Source organism: Micromesistius poutassou (assembly GCF_964030765.1).
Source record: "Micromesistius poutassou genome assembly, chromosome: 1".
Taxonomy (NCBI): domain Eukaryota; kingdom Metazoa; phylum Chordata; class Actinopteri; order Gadiformes; family Gadidae; genus Micromesistius; species Micromesistius poutassou.
Genome location: NC_140271.1, coordinates 7512780 through 7528195, shown reverse-complemented (window position 1 = coordinate 7528195; position 15416 = coordinate 7512780). Strand labels below are relative to the sequence as shown.

At 41.6% G+C, this 15416-nt stretch overlaps 1 protein-coding gene across 1 annotated transcript; it reads left to right on the top strand.

Moving 5' to 3' along the window:
* Positions 1-2904: 2904 nt before the first annotated feature.
* On the top strand, positions 2905-10174 carry cbx4 (chromobox homolog 4 (Pc class homolog, Drosophila)). Its single transcript, XM_084488542.1, has 5 exons — positions 2905-3231; positions 3327-3370; positions 4075-4140; positions 5897-5963; positions 7143-10174. The coding sequence occupies exons 1-5, from the start codon at positions 3163-3165 to the stop codon at positions 8595-8597; spliced, it is 1701 nt and encodes a 566-aa protein (XP_084344668.1). The 5' UTR covers positions 2905-3162; the 3' UTR covers positions 8598-10174.
* Positions 10175-15416: the final 5242 nt, after the last annotated feature.

The following is a 15416-nucleotide window of genomic DNA, read 5'->3' as shown; positions in this document are numbered from 1 at the left end:
TGTATTTTTAGTAGGTATTTAGATAGCCCAACTATTTGACCTTCACCCACCACCGCGAGACAAACGTTTCTTTCCGTAAAAAAGCCCTAGGCCGAAGGGATTTATAGAGATAGACAAGTGACAGTTAAAAACGAGGGGTCTCCTTATCTATCTCGGGGAGCTGGATGCAGCAGCATGAAGTAAATTCTGGAGGCTACATCTGATTGATTAATAAATCGGGGCTACTCTAACAGATTAATTATTGCAAAGCACGCCGGATCGATTCGTCAAAATACAAGCTTTAAAAAAACCTTGCTATTCTATATTCCCCGAAGCCTTGCACATTTATCCTTAATGTAGCATATAGCCTACTTTGTTTAAACCTTTCGCATCGCAGTGGTGTTCCGTCCGGCCGATGGAAAGAGTTTGGTCTCCGTGAGAATTGCACTGCGCCTTTTAAAATCACCCCTTAGCCGCGGATCTGAGGGTGTTAAGCGCACCTGTGTTCTGGGTGCTAAGGTCTAATGAACCGGAAACGTCCCTCTTCATCCGAAATAAATGAGTTGGCAAAAACGAATGGAAAAATCTAGGTAGGTGACAAGATGAGAAGTTAAACCGACTGCTCGCGTTTGGTTTGTGACGTCTACATGTTTCCCCGAGATAACGTGTTGTGTGTCACAGAGGATCGCTTCATAACTCTTTATAAAACACTGAATGTCTTGTAAAAAATGGGAACTAGAAAATTAGACCCGACACATCTAGGCTACTGCTTATATGAGACTCTACAATTTTTACAACTCAAAAGTTTGTAGGATCAGCAGTGATGTTAATATATTCACAGTTTATTGGTTTGCGACCCAATATGGCTAAGGCAATTATTTTAAGTTCCAAAGGTGTAGCGCACACACACACACACACACACACACACACACACACACACACACACACACACACACACACACACACACACACACACACACACACACACACACACACACACACACACACACACACACACACGCGATGCGTTACAAATCCTACACATTATAATAAACTGTGGTGTCGGAGGCATTGCTATATGCATTTTAGGATTTCTTTCAAAAGAATTCAACAACAATATTTCACCTGGTTATATCTGCGTGGCACCGACAGAGAATATAACCTGCTCATATAAATGGCCCATTAAGACTTTCAAATAGATGTGTGGTTATCATATCTAAATATCTATCGAGGATGAAATTGAGAGGCGGATGCCTCGGGAGCCAACTATCCTATGACATTTAATCACGGGCTTGATTTTGGAGCTAAATTATATCTCTGGTCTCTTCCATGCTGTTGCTAGGGAGGCATGGCGTATACGCTGTGTGACCGTGGTTGAAGGGCAAAATGAAAAGCGGGAATAACGCTAGGAAATGGCGATTTATCGTCCCTATTGGACACGGGAGAGGCATTACTTGGTCCTGTAGCGATATTGAGACCCAAAGTCAGGAAATCGGCAATATTAGTGCGAAACGTGCCTAGTTTATGGTTATTACCATATATGGAGTGGCTGCGATAGATCGTGCCTGCGTACGATAGGCTGGCGGCTGCCGCGCTGCAAAAGGCTTCTCTTTAACCCTTCTGTTGCTGAATTTCTGTTTATCATTTCATTATCGTTTTTGTAGCCTATGTTGGATTGACGACATACGCTTTTTCATTTTCAACAGCTTCAGTTCAAGGGCATTTTAAGGACAAATTAATGTGAACAGACACAAATGGTGGGCGCAAATCGGTGTTGTCTGCGTGGTTGTCTGAAAATAGGCCTATTGGATAAACCATTGATGAACATAATTAGGCTACCACACGTATGGCTCGTCGGTGCTCATATTTAGATAAAGGACTGTTTTTGTAATGAGAGCCGAGCAAAGCACCTGTGCTGGTAAACCCAGTCAATATATTGGTTTAATAGCATACATTATTGTAGTCTTTGCCTTAACAGTATACTTTATACTCTGGCAGTTAACCTACATTTCCCATTAAAACGTTACCGCAGGTGAGTAGCCGAGGCTACTGCACAACAGAATGATTTCAGTTGAAGGCGCCCGGAGGACACTTGTTTCAGGATGTGTGACCTATATTTGCATTGCGAGGTTATGCTACCAGGCCGACATAAGCTCCCCGCTATACACATTTCGAGCAGTGGTGCTCAAGGGGGTTACATAGCAGGGAAAAGGAGACACCCACAAGGGTGTAACGCAAATATTATATTTATTTGTTTCAAGCGTAAAGTGTCCAGGGATGGTGTCAATTACGTTCTGGTCCGCTGGCTTTGTAACTGGTGTCACATCTCAACCGGTCTGGAAGAAAATATCCAAATTAAAAAGCTGAAGTAGTTCCTACAAACGTGATTGTGCTCGTTGCCTAAATATTACAATCATGTCAGGCCTATGTATGTCTACATCTAAACTTTTAGTAGCCTATAAATTACTATGAGGCGGTGGTCTAATGAAGGCTAAATTGCTAAGCAAATAGACCAGATCACTATGTTACCCCTTAACATATTTGCATTAGCTTCCCTAGCGATAACCTACATAAAAAAAAAAGTTTTTACAATTGTGTTGAAACTTGAGAATTATAATGTGGCTACATTTGCAACATCAAGGGGTTTAGCATAGCAGTGTCTATTTAGATGAGACCGTAACGTCTGTATGCATTTATTTGCAGTTACACTGAACACTGCCGTTATAATTGCCTACAAATGGATTTTACATTTCCAGCGGTTACTCCGTCCAGTCGAACCCCGCTGTCCAACAGTGACCAGCAAGGATGTGCTATGTTTTCACCTCCCCCCTCGTGCTGACGTCACGCGCCCCACTGAACCTTTTGCGCTGAGCGACTCCGTGCAGCAGTTACAGTGAGTGTCTTTCTGCTTGCAGCCAGGAGCACCCGGAGTGTGCGAAAGAGTGAGGCTACAGTCTGTATGTGTGTGTGTGTGTGTGTGTGTGTGTGTGTGTGACACGGAGAGAGAGAGGCAGAAAGAGCGGGCGAAAAGCGAGGCAGAGAGAAGAGGAGAGGAGGAGGGAATACAGCGGGGTCTTATAGTAACTGGAAAACTACCAAGCCTGTGAACGCATCGAGTGAAGGCATCGACAGAACGTAGCCAACATTTCACTCTCCGTTCGCTGCAGCCGGATTCGAACGAGAATGGAGCTACCTGCGGCCGGAGAGCACGTCTTTGCGGTAGAAGGAATCGAAAAGAAGCGCATTCGCAAGGTATGTTGACGGCGCGAAACATTAAGCGCGATCCGTTTGGATTTTTGTTTTGCTATGAATAAGCCTTACAATTTTTTCTTGCCCTCCCCCCATAGGGCAAAATAGAGTACCTGGTCAAGTGGCGAGGTTGGTCTCCGAAGTAAGTCTTAATATACTATATGCCAATATTACACTCGTAACAAGTAGACGCTGTTTTTAAAGGGGAATGCTGTTATATTTTGCAGCAGTTATGCTATGGTCTTAACGCCTATCATGGAGGTTGTGCGCGCACTGGTGTTTTGGCTGGAAAGAGCGGTTGGTATGCGTTTCAGTGTATCCACGGATGCCTTCACTAATTTATGCGAGGGAAGGGGGTAGACACAGCCATGTAATCCTGTTTTAATTATTTCTGCCCTGCCAGCGAATTTGTGAGACAGTAGTGCTAAAATGGCCGACTGTAGAACTCGATGCTACAAGACACTTGTTTCTATGCCGTTTGGAGCGTAGCAGACTCAATTTGACATTTTCTTACGTTCGTCCGTGCAGTGTAGCCTACTCGGGACGTGCCCATCGTGTGTGTGCAGAGCTAGGATGTAGCAGCCATTTGATGCTCATTTTGTGAGCATCATCTCCAACATCCGATATTTTGAAGAGGCAGTCCATTACATATATGCATATTACCCTACATAAATATGGAGTCCACGCGCACCTGACCATTCCACCTCGTGCGCTAAGGGTCAAAATAAGCTATAGTAGCCTAATTACGTGGGCCTGCCCGACAGCCTATCTAGAACAGACAAGCGCGTATAAGCTCCAAATAAGCATTGTTAAACACGTATATTTATATTTTCCATATTTTTACAGATACAACACGTGGGAACCCGAGGAAAACATCCTTGACCCGCGCCTACTCGTCGCGTTCCAAAGCAGGTGAGACTTTGGACATGGCAGCTGAGCGTAGTTCTGCCATGGCCTTATATGGGCATGGGGGGCGGGGCCACGTAGTAACGCTGTTGAGATCCATCAACGCAATGGATATTCCCTCGACAATGGTTGCATAGCTAGTTGTGAGTTACGGAATGGTTATGGAGTGGCAGAATACACACGATTAGTGTACTATTAGAATCATACATTATTAGTTTTTTTAAGGCTACTATAACCAAATGTCACACATGTGGACAATAACACTCTAAATTCCACATTCAAAACAATAATACAGTTATTAGCAATTAGCTATCCAAAACGATGGAAATTTAAGGGTCAAATTGGTGTCAGTTGAATTGTCCCTAACACCGCTAAGTCACAACACATACTTTATATTGCTGTTTAATGGATATGCTGAATAAGCCCTGCACATTATCTCTGCGGTGGTAGACTACAACGCTACACAGTCTATAGGGGGCCCAGGAGACCACCCTCCCAGCAGACATCAGGGTTTGGGAGAAGAAAAAAAATCTCATTGACATCCAGTGTTCGCTAACATTTCCAGTGCACTGCCCCCGTATTCCCTATTCCCACAGCAGACTGCCTGCACGTGCGTTTTGGGGAGGGGGGCTGGGGGTGGGGTGGGAGGTAGCACTGCGGTCATGGAGGAGTGCTCTGCTCTGTGTGTGTGCGTGTGTATTTGTGTGTGTGGACTTTGCACAGCTCCCCAAAGGCATGGGGGAGGGTAGCGGACGGGGAGAGGGGAAGGCTGTAATTGCCAAATCTTCTGTAAATAGGGGGTCGCCCCATTGGCTGTTCCCTTCTGTGAAATCGCTCATGTTTTGCCCATTGTGATCGGAGTGGTTGTTTGTGTTCAATCTGTGTGAGATCTGATATAGCGATTCTCCGCGTCTATCAGGCTTTGCACGCTTCACCCGGGACACCTATTACTGTTGGTTATTTACGAGCTATTGATGAGTCGGGAGGATTATTATCAGGGAACCATACTTCACCCAGACAGGTTAATAAGTCGGCCCAGTTGTGGCCAGAATAACCCCCCCCCCTTTCCTTCTTGGTGGCCTTGGTGTCAATAAGAAATGACTCAACAAGGGGCTTGAGGCAGCTTAGCGGGATGTTAATCATCTTATCTTTGGAGTATGTTGGTATTTGTTGTTACAAAAGCAGGTTTTTGTGAATGTGTGTGTGTGTGTGTGTGTGTGTGTATGTTTCCACCGCCCACTCCTGTGTGACAAACGCCTGGCCCTTCTTTTGTCCCACTTCAAGCGTACCTTTAATTGGGATTTGAATGTGACTGGAAGTAGAAATGGGAGCGATATGAAAGGTGGAGCACAGAAGAGGGGCTGTCTGAAAGGAAAAGTAGAGATCCCTCCCTGTCCTACCACTAATTGAATTTCTCCCCCATAATGAGAGTTTGGAATGGGCCAATTACAATGGAGAGAGCTATGCAAATAAGTCCCACAATGCCTTGCATCAGGTCACATGTGGGCCTTCATTAGTCCTTCAAATCAAAATTCCTTTTTCAACCTTGAATGGGAATAAAAACCTGCATTAGAGGTCAAATAATCTTTCATTTTCAAGGCTGGTGTATTTTCTTGGCGACTATGGTATGTTTGAAATGATACATTTTTTGTTAGCTCTACAGATCTGATGATATATATAATGTTGTTTTTCAATGTTTAAATATTTCTAAATGCGATCATGTTTAGCATTGCATTAAAACATTTTTGCTTCTTTTTCACAGAGAGAGGCAAGAGCAACTGATGGGGTATCGCAAGCGTGGGCCTAAACCAAAACATATTTTACTGCAGGTAATACCAATTATACCATATTCATAGACACACTATGTCCTTAAACTGGAATTTTTTGAGGGGCAGATATGGCAGAATCTCATGTGAATTTTGATTAACTGTAGTTGTGATTGTTTTTTATTTAGATTGACATCAAGGACAAAAATATAAATATACAGACAGAATAGGTTCAGTTTTGTTGCCCAAGGTTATGGGAGTGTTGGTTGACTACACACATTTTATTGCAATGTGCTCATTATGAGAAATGCTAAATAACAGTGTGGGGGGGGTTGAGGGGGGCGGAACAACTGCTTCCTCTTTTTAATTTGAATGCCTTGTGTTATAGACTGTTCCTTTTGTCCCATATGAAACACATTCAAAGAAAGAACAGTGTTTAGTTATCTTATTTCTATTCATTGTTATGTATTAAAAATAAGATTCTCTCACATCATCTAAAAACTATTTGCTTTAATAGTAATACAAAGCACACACTTGCAAAATAACATAGTCATCCTCTGGGCTACCTTAGGACTGGACTTGACAAGACTGCATCCTAAGCCAAACGTGATTATGTATTTTTTGAGAGAGCCATCCGTAGCATTGCTGTGTTGTGGAGAATCACCTCTCTGCCTGCCTCACATGTGGCCAGGCATCAGGGCTAAAGCATGACATGTCTAGTGGCACTTCAGTGACCCTGGGTCATAGCCTGAGCAGCTTTATGGTTCCACCACAGTGCCCCTGTGATGGCTCACAGGGACAGCCAGTAGGGGGAGTGAGGTGTGTGTGTGTGTGGGGGGGGGGGGGGTTCAATACCACTATAATATAACCACTTTCTTGTGTCTTCAGTTGCTTTGTATTAGTCTATGAATACATATTTTATGCATTGAAACTATTATTTTATACAGCTTTTATGCAGAAGTTGGTTCTTTAGCTTGCTGCACTAAACCATTTAGACAAAGTACAACTGAAATCAATTAGGTAAAGAGGATTGCAACTTGTCTGGCGTGTTCTGTGTGTGACAAATTTGAAGGGTAGTAGTCTATCCTTTTTTCCACAGCTCCAGCCTCGTCAATAATCGTCAATCACCATTCAATTGCTTTGACAAAAAAAGACATATAAAAAATACATTTACGTCGTTTAAGTGGTGAGATATCTTGGGCAGCAGCTTACCATCAACTTTGTGTTTTCTCTCATCCCCAGGTTCCTTCCTTTGCCCGGCGATCCAACGTTCCCACGGGTTTTGAGGAGACTTCCCAGGATGGCGAGAGCTGCCCCATGACAGATGTCCTCCAGACGCCCCGCTCCCAACCTCAGCAGTACCAGCTGAACAGCAAGAAGCACCATCAATACCAGCCCAACAGCCAGGAAGCCCCTCCTGACCAACTGCCAAATGGCAAGAAGAAGTTGATCTACCAGCTGAACAGCAAGAAGCATCACCATTATGAGCCTGACCCCAACATGTACGACGCACCGGCCTCCAGACTGAAGGAGGTGGTCAAAGTTCAAGAGCCTGCCGGTAAACAGGCCAACCCCGGCTGGAACCTGCCGCTGGCACTGCAGCAGAAATGGGTGCGTGACAAAGACACAGGGTGCTTGAGCAAGGTCAAGGAGCTTGCAGTTGAGGTACGGAAACCAGTGGTTAACACCAAGGTAGCGGACGGCAAGGAGGAGGATGGGTGTTCCCTCAAGCCCCAATCTAAAGATACTGCGGCCCCGACCAGTGGTGGTAGCAAAATGAAGATAATCAAGAACAAAGATAAGAATGGACGCATCGTCATCGTTATGAGCAAGTACATGGACGGTCACAAGGCTCACGGGTCTAAGGGTAAACAGGGAGAACCGTCGAGCGAGGAGAAAGCCCTGCATGCCAAGTCGTCGCCGAGCAATCCATCGCACAAAACCAAAACAGGGGAGCCCTTGCACCCAGAGAACGGTGTACCCAAAGAGATCTGTGACGGACGCTCGCCCCCTGCAGCTGACCACCCCAAGAAGTGTTGCCCAAAAGAGAGGCATTTCTCAAAGCCTTCGCCCAGCACCGCAGAGGAATACAACACGGAGGTAGCTCGTGGGCAGGCCGATTTGCCGGACGACTTACCCTTGCAGCTAACGGCGAGCTCGCCCCAAACCTCCTGGACTATGGACACAAATATGCTGAGTCGTACGGACATTGACCATATCAGGATCCCCACGTTTTCGGCCGACCGCAAACGTAAACTCTCAGAGCCCATGGAGGAAAGGTGCGTTTCTAAGGTGTTCCAGAGCTCAAGGAGCTTTAGCACCCCCAGCGTAGTGGATGCAACCCCGCCTCAAGACAAACCCATGGACCTCCACTGTAGCGGCTCACGTCGCAGAGATGCTAGCGAGGGTGACATTGGAGATTCGGACAGCCAAGAGCAGCCTATGGATCTAAGCTGTCCAAAGACCAAGACGCAACAGCCCGAGCCCAAAGTCCAACCAGAGCCGGAACCTGAACCCGTTCCTGAGCCTATCGGTCAAAGTTTGGTGCTGATGGTGCCAGACCAGAAAGAGAGTTCTGCAGAGCTGCCCAAGGAAGAGACTGTTACGAAAATATCGCCTTTCATGGGAAATATTGTCATCACTGACATTACGACAAACAGTCTCACAGTCACGTTTAAGGAATACGTTTCTTTCTAATCAATGTGCTTCTTTTCCCCCCAAATGGAAGTTATAGTTACATTTTCTGGCCCTGTCAATATGTGCATATGTAAAAAAGAAAAAACATTTTTTTGTAAATAAGGGAATTTATTATTTATCATTCAAATTGAATATGTTTCTTAAACTATTTTATACTGAACTCCTCTGTGTGGTTAAGAAAGTACACTTGGGGTTTTGAGTGACTGCGTTCAGGTGGATTTTTATGTGTCCACAAAAATATCAATATATCTGAAATGCGAAAGTACCTTTGTAATACTTTGTATACTTGTTTCATACTGGTACCAAACATACAACCTGAGATTTAGGAAGGTTTATTAAATATTTTGTATCTAATAATATGAGATATTTTGGTTCCGGACAAGAACAAGGGAGTGACTTGTTATGTGTACAGCGATCGAAGATCAACAAAAGAAAGCACTTAATTGCATTCACTTGTGCTTATGTTCATTTTTACAGCATTTTATTTTTATGGAGAAATAGATCATCTCCATCCGTTTAAAGTATAGTTTGTTGCTTTACAATCTGCTCTGGGTACAGCCTTGTACCTGGTTGTGTCCTTCAGTTGCTTGGCCCATTTTGCTTACGTCATGCTTTCAGACAAGTAGTTTAGAGTTACTGAAAGCCCAAAAGTGTGGGAGAGGTGTTTCTGGCACCCTGGGCAACAATATAACCCTTTTGTATCTTTACATTGCATTGTTTGTCCATCTCTGCATAAGATATAGCAAACACCTTCAGGGCTAACATCAAGGATTTTGAATGGACAGATACAGAGTTAAACTAAATGTATTTCCCACAAATTGTCTGACATTTTTGCCCCAGGATTCAGCAACGGGCCTGTCCAAAATGTGTGGCTCTCTATTGCTATATTGCACTTTTTATCGGTTGTGACATTCATTTAGTTAAATATATACCTTCAAAGGTCAGTAATCAATTGGAGAAAGAATAATATAAAGAGTACTATTGAATCCAAGTTCCATGTACCAACCATATCCTTTTAATTTTTTTTGTACAAGGTTACTGTGGACCCCAGAATATATGGTAATTCTAGGCTACAGTCGATAACTTAAATAGATATTCAAAGACATTCGTCTCATCTTCTGTCTGTTTTGCATAAAGCTACCAGGGTTACTAGTCATCAGTAGTATTTTGTACAGGTAAAATGTAAAATATGAGACTGGTTTTGAGTTCCTGTTGAATCCAATAAGTGCAGGCAATTTTGATTATGTTGTTGAGAATTACATCATAATACTTTCATCTTAGAAAACTAGTTTGAGACTAAATTGCCTTCCATGCACATTTAATGCAAAGCTTTTAAGCATACTAAAAATCTATAATATGAAGAAGGAATGCTTATATTTATTGACATTTCATTTGTTGGCTAAACTTTGCAGTAGTTCTCCACGTCAGATTATTGCATCTGATTCTAACGAGCTGATTGTCCTGTTTCCTGCTTTGTTTTCTTTATTCTTTCTTGCACTTGGTTCAAAGTCCAAAATGATTGTCACAAAGTATGTTCCGTAGGGGATAGGTGGATTAAATGCTGTTGACACAGTTTACTGGATAATATGTTTAACAATAAAGCAAGATAAATAACCCTTTGTTGACTTTATGTGAAACTGTCATGCTGATCGGGCAGGCTAGGAATGTTTTACTATGTGTTCCGCATGCAATGACTCGACTTCATTAGCATTTCCTCATAAAGTTATGTATAATTGCGACCGCATTGTGTGTGCTTTCGTTCTTGTTGTCCGGTCTATATCTACATGAAACATAGACCTGCACCGTCGCTAGTAATCTCTGTTGTCCTAAGAGATGATGGAATAGCTCAAATCGGAATTTAATAGTCTACAACATATCGTGTTGCACTATAGGCCTACCACAACCCGACAAATGCCCCTATGTAGGTTACACAGGTCTTACTGGACCAGCTACTTGGATGATCAGAAAGTCACTCTTGTTTTCAAACGTGTTTTGACCATTTAGGAATGTACACACTTAACGTAAGACAATTCAATTCCAGCGCGTTAATGACTCCAGGTCCGCGTTCGTAGGCCTAATGGCTCGGTGATAGAGAGCAGAGGGTCACACCAGATGTTGATATTGAGTTGTTTTTACCATAAAGAGTATTTGTATCCTTTAATTAATCAAACGAGGCCCACGTGACCACGTAAAATATTTTTTTACAAACGGTCTTCCCAGCTGAACAGATAGTTAGGATCCGTAAATGTTTCATTTAGATAATCCACAAGTGTGTGTGTGTGTGTGTGTGTGTGTGTGTGTGTGTGTGTGTGTGTGTGTGTGTGTGTGTGTGTGTGTGTGTGTGTGTGTGTGTGTGTGCGCGCGCGCGTGTGCGTCTGGGCAACCTTTCCCAGGGGAGCTGGTTATCGAAGAATTCTGCCAACCTTACCTTGAAAATGAAGTGAATGAATGGGAAACTGTAAGTTAATGAATGCAGAGATAACAGGGCTTGACAAGAAAGTAAGTAAGAAAGAACATAGGCCTATACATTTCCAATAAATACTCTGAATAGCTGTTATTGTGGAGAGATTACTGGATATTTACTTTTCTATCGACTGGGCTTGATGAAGCATATGTTGATAGTTTTTTTTCCCGTAATGTAGGTCTACAGGTCCATCCACCTATCTGGTGTTTTCAATATAAGAGAGACATTATATTACTTTAGTGTAGGCATATTTGTTGATTTGGCGTGATCAATTTATGGTCTTTCTTTCAGCCTCGCCTAAAGGATCAGATCGCTGGAATGTTCTTCGCGGTTAACGTAGGCCTAGGTATTCAAATCATTAATCGGCTAGGGGTATTTTTTTTTAGAAGTGAGGTAAATAGGCCTAACATAAATAAGCTGATGACATCTAGCCTATCTGTAGGACAGATATGTTCAAACTACCTGGAAGATAGGCTACGCTCTACATTTCGCTTACCAATAGCTCTATTACCGTTGGCTGGTTTGATCGCTTGCAGTCGGATTGCAATCCAAAAATTTTACTGACTGTTAAACGTATGGCTATAGTCTGCCATTTGGGTCCTGTGTCTAGTAGGCTACAGTGGAAAGTATAGCGACAGCCATTTTCTCCTCCCGCTTCATTAACGAATGCGAAGGGGCTTGAGGAAATGGGCGCGTAACATAACGCAGTAGGCCTATAGTGGTATGAGCAGCCTACACGCAATATGCTCAAACACCTTAAAGAGTTAAGAACTATCCTAATAATCTCCACAAATCAAGTCATAGACCGAATCCCAGTGCGGCACATTTTGACTAACAGCAAAACAACACCTTAAAAATGATAGGCCTAAAAATTGACTGTCATGCAAGAGGTTTAGCTTATGTAGGCCTAAGCGCTATATATTTCACTTTAAATAGACACTGAATGGACAGCTCAGCTAACCAATCTAAATAATCTCTTGGCCTGCTTTTCGTTACACCAAACTAAGATTTTCTTCAATAAAAGAGGGAGCTGATTACCCAATTTAATAGCCTACAGCACAATTTTCTTGGATAGGTTTTAAACTATAGATATGCCCTAATTTTATAAAATAGTAGATTAGAACATAACAATAAATAAAGAACCGAACAGGATACAACAGAATATAATTTATAGCCTTTAGTGTCACCGTGAGGGAACTTCAGTCGACCCCTATGTCATTGGCTCTAAAAACGATTGCTCAAAACGTAGGCCTAATAGGCATAGCCTATAAGTAGCCAACTGAAACACAAATAGTTACTTTTTTTGTTTCACGCAAGAGGAAGAGGCTAAAGGCAGAGGAGATGGAAGATTAAAACGTAGCCCGAATAGCTTAATCATGACACTATTAGAACAAGGTGAGACAAAGCGTCACTTCCACAAATGCGCATATTCACAAATGCACAAATGATTTGCACTATATGGATAAATAGCCCAAATTGTTAACATTGGACATGTAGGCCAACATCGACAAAGTGTTAATACATTTAACCAGGTAGGCCTAATGCCTTTTCGAACAAAATGGCTAATTGATATACCCTAATGAAATGGGTTTGGGTTGGTGACGTATATAGGCCTGCTAAATCAATGTGATAAAAAAGTATAACCGCACTGCTAGGCGCGTCTTTGATCAATAACTATAAAGCAATTATATCGTCATTACGTCCGGATTAATATATATAGGCCTATATGCTATATTTAGTAGAATTGAAATGCCTGTGAAACAGCACGATTTCGTATGGAATTTTAACAATATTGCTGATTAGTGCTCGCACAAGCAATAGGCAGGCAGGCCTATTTGTAGTAGCCCGTCAATGTGCACGTTTTGCCGTGCGCGATCATTTAGTTTGCTTGCTGCGCCCCTTTAGTAGAATGTAGTGAAATATGTGAGAGCGCGCGGAGCTGCCTGCAGTTGCCCAGAGACACGCGAGCCAATAACAGAGAGGCTCGCCCTGCCTGGCGCCATTGCGGCGCTTCTCTCGGGCTTATAAACCAAATTGTATAGCCGATACCGAACTAAAGCGATTACGAGCCATTTAGTATCTCTAGTACGATCACACATGACAGATTTATATGTGTAACATCAAGCCTTTTACTCCTAGCAGCACCGACAGGAAATGTCGATCTCGAGCTCTGACTGTATCAAAATGGAGGTTGATATTTCGGCTGCAACCACAACGCATCTTTTGTTCGTGGCACACCCGCCCTACGTATTTATGCGTAGCCTACATTATTAGAAATGTCGATATAGGTAAGTAAGTATATAGGCAATATTATCCGGCATAGGCTATCATTGTCTGTTGAACTCTCATTTAAAAGAAGACGTGATCAGATTTAAAGCATTGCTACTTGCGTTCTAGTTGCCATAGAGCAATTAATTTCCATTTACATAGGCCTATCCTATAGGCCTATGTCATTTTATATGTATAGCGATACAATTACTTATAAATTTAGGACCGATGAATATGCTACTAGGCCTATAGCATATCAATAACCGAACATGAACTGAAAAAAAACATGTAGCCTAGGCCTAATATTTATTTACGAGTAGGCTATTATCCGTTGTTGCATTATCGACTTTAATTATGATAATTCACGATGATGATAATAATAAACATTATTATAATAATAATAATAATAATTATTATTATTATTATTATTATTGTTAGTAGTAGTAGTATTAGTAGTAGGCCTAGTAGTAGGCTAGTAATACTAATATCATCATCATTATTATTATTTGCATTGTTACTATTATTATTATTAGGCTATAATTAGGCAAATTATCGATACGACTCCGTTTTATATTGTTTTTATGTTCTTTATTTAATCTATTTTAGCCTACTACAAAAAACATTTAGAGAGTAAACTACAAACTATCAATGTTGTCACCACGTTAGTTTAATAATCAGGCAATCAGCGGAACAATATAGGCCGAGGTCTAATTAAGGGCGATTATGGCAAGATACAGTACAGGGGTAGACAACATGTGTCTTATAGGCCTATAGACAAAACTACAAACGACTACTAGCCTACTTCTATTAATACTATACTAGCCTACTAGGCATACTACTCATACCACTACTAATTATATTGATAATAATAATATGAATGATTAACCATCAATAACAACAACATTACGAAAATCAAAAGCCGGTTGTGACGGAACCATATTTTCTGCCATGCAATAAAATCAAACGAGGATTATATGTTTCAGTTTAATTCATGAATAATAAGAATAAGAATAGGCTACTAGAAGGCTACTAATTATAGCTAGCCTACTACTTATAATATATATATATAATGCAATATTTCCTAACTATAAAATATACTTTTTTTGTATCGTGCATAGTATTTTTGAATTTTCCCTACATAATAATTTTCCCTACGAATTTCAGAGACGGGAAAAAACGAGAAAGAATTCAAATTAAATAGCCTACATTCATCAATATATTAAGCCGTTGAAACACGAATATATTTACATTTCAAATAACAAGACTTATAGTAGTTTGAAGGGAAAGTTGTATATTCAAAGAGGTCAGTTTGAGGCAGGATCGACAGAACATCCGAATACAGTATTCGAATATAAATAACAGGTTGTGGTTGCTTATTCGCGTTGCGCTTGGATTTCATACTAAATCGATGTCCATCTCCTAAACATGAATGCAATTGTTGAGCGGTTAACATTAAGGACGGACAACACACCGTTTGTGTATTTTAGGTTATACTAATCTACTGGACTTTGTCAATAGTCCTAACCCTTATAAGGCTTATCTCTCTGTCCATAGAACAGACTAGGTTTATAAAAGGTGCTTATCGGCCATACGACTACGCTTAGCCTATAGTAATTGAAAATCCATTCTACTCCTTGAGCTATTGGCGAATTAAATTAGAATTAAACCTTCTAGTCCTTCTAAAGTCTACATTTCTAACAACTGAAATAGGCTACTGAAATATAGACGTGTGTTCATGTGCCAATGTGATAATGTAGGTAAAAAAAAACGTTTATGGCATATCTGCCGCGTCATTTTAAGTCAATGTGCAAAACTATACTGCGCCATCAACTTATTAAAACCACAATAAATAGCCTTCGGTGAAACACTATTTTACAATTCCAAATCAGACTACTTACTTTCAATAAACACAGGCTTCTATCATCACCTTTGAGCTTGCTACGCATTTTTTTTTTTTATGCGAGGTTGACCACCGTTTGATTTAGAGGGGCTGCACTTTAAGGTTATTTCTCTCTGCCAGAGACATTCCTGTACATGCGCCAGAGCCCAGCCGGACTCCTCCCCCCGCGCAGCGACTTCATAGCACG

Excerpts from the sequence above, each read along its gene's own strand:
- cbx4 (XM_084488542.1), top strand. The coding sequence starts at position 3,163 with ATGGAGCTACCTGCGGCCGGAGAGCACGTCTTTGCGGTAGAAGGAATC. Across the intron at positions 3,371-4,074 it reads TGGCGAGGTTGGTCTCCGAA|ATACAACACGTGGGAACCCG; the intron begins GTAAGTCTTAAT and ends ATATTTTTACAG. Across the intron at positions 5,964-7,142 it reads CAAAACATATTTTACTGCAG|GTTCCTTCCTTTGCCCGGCG; the intron begins GTAATACCAATT and ends TCTCATCCCCAG.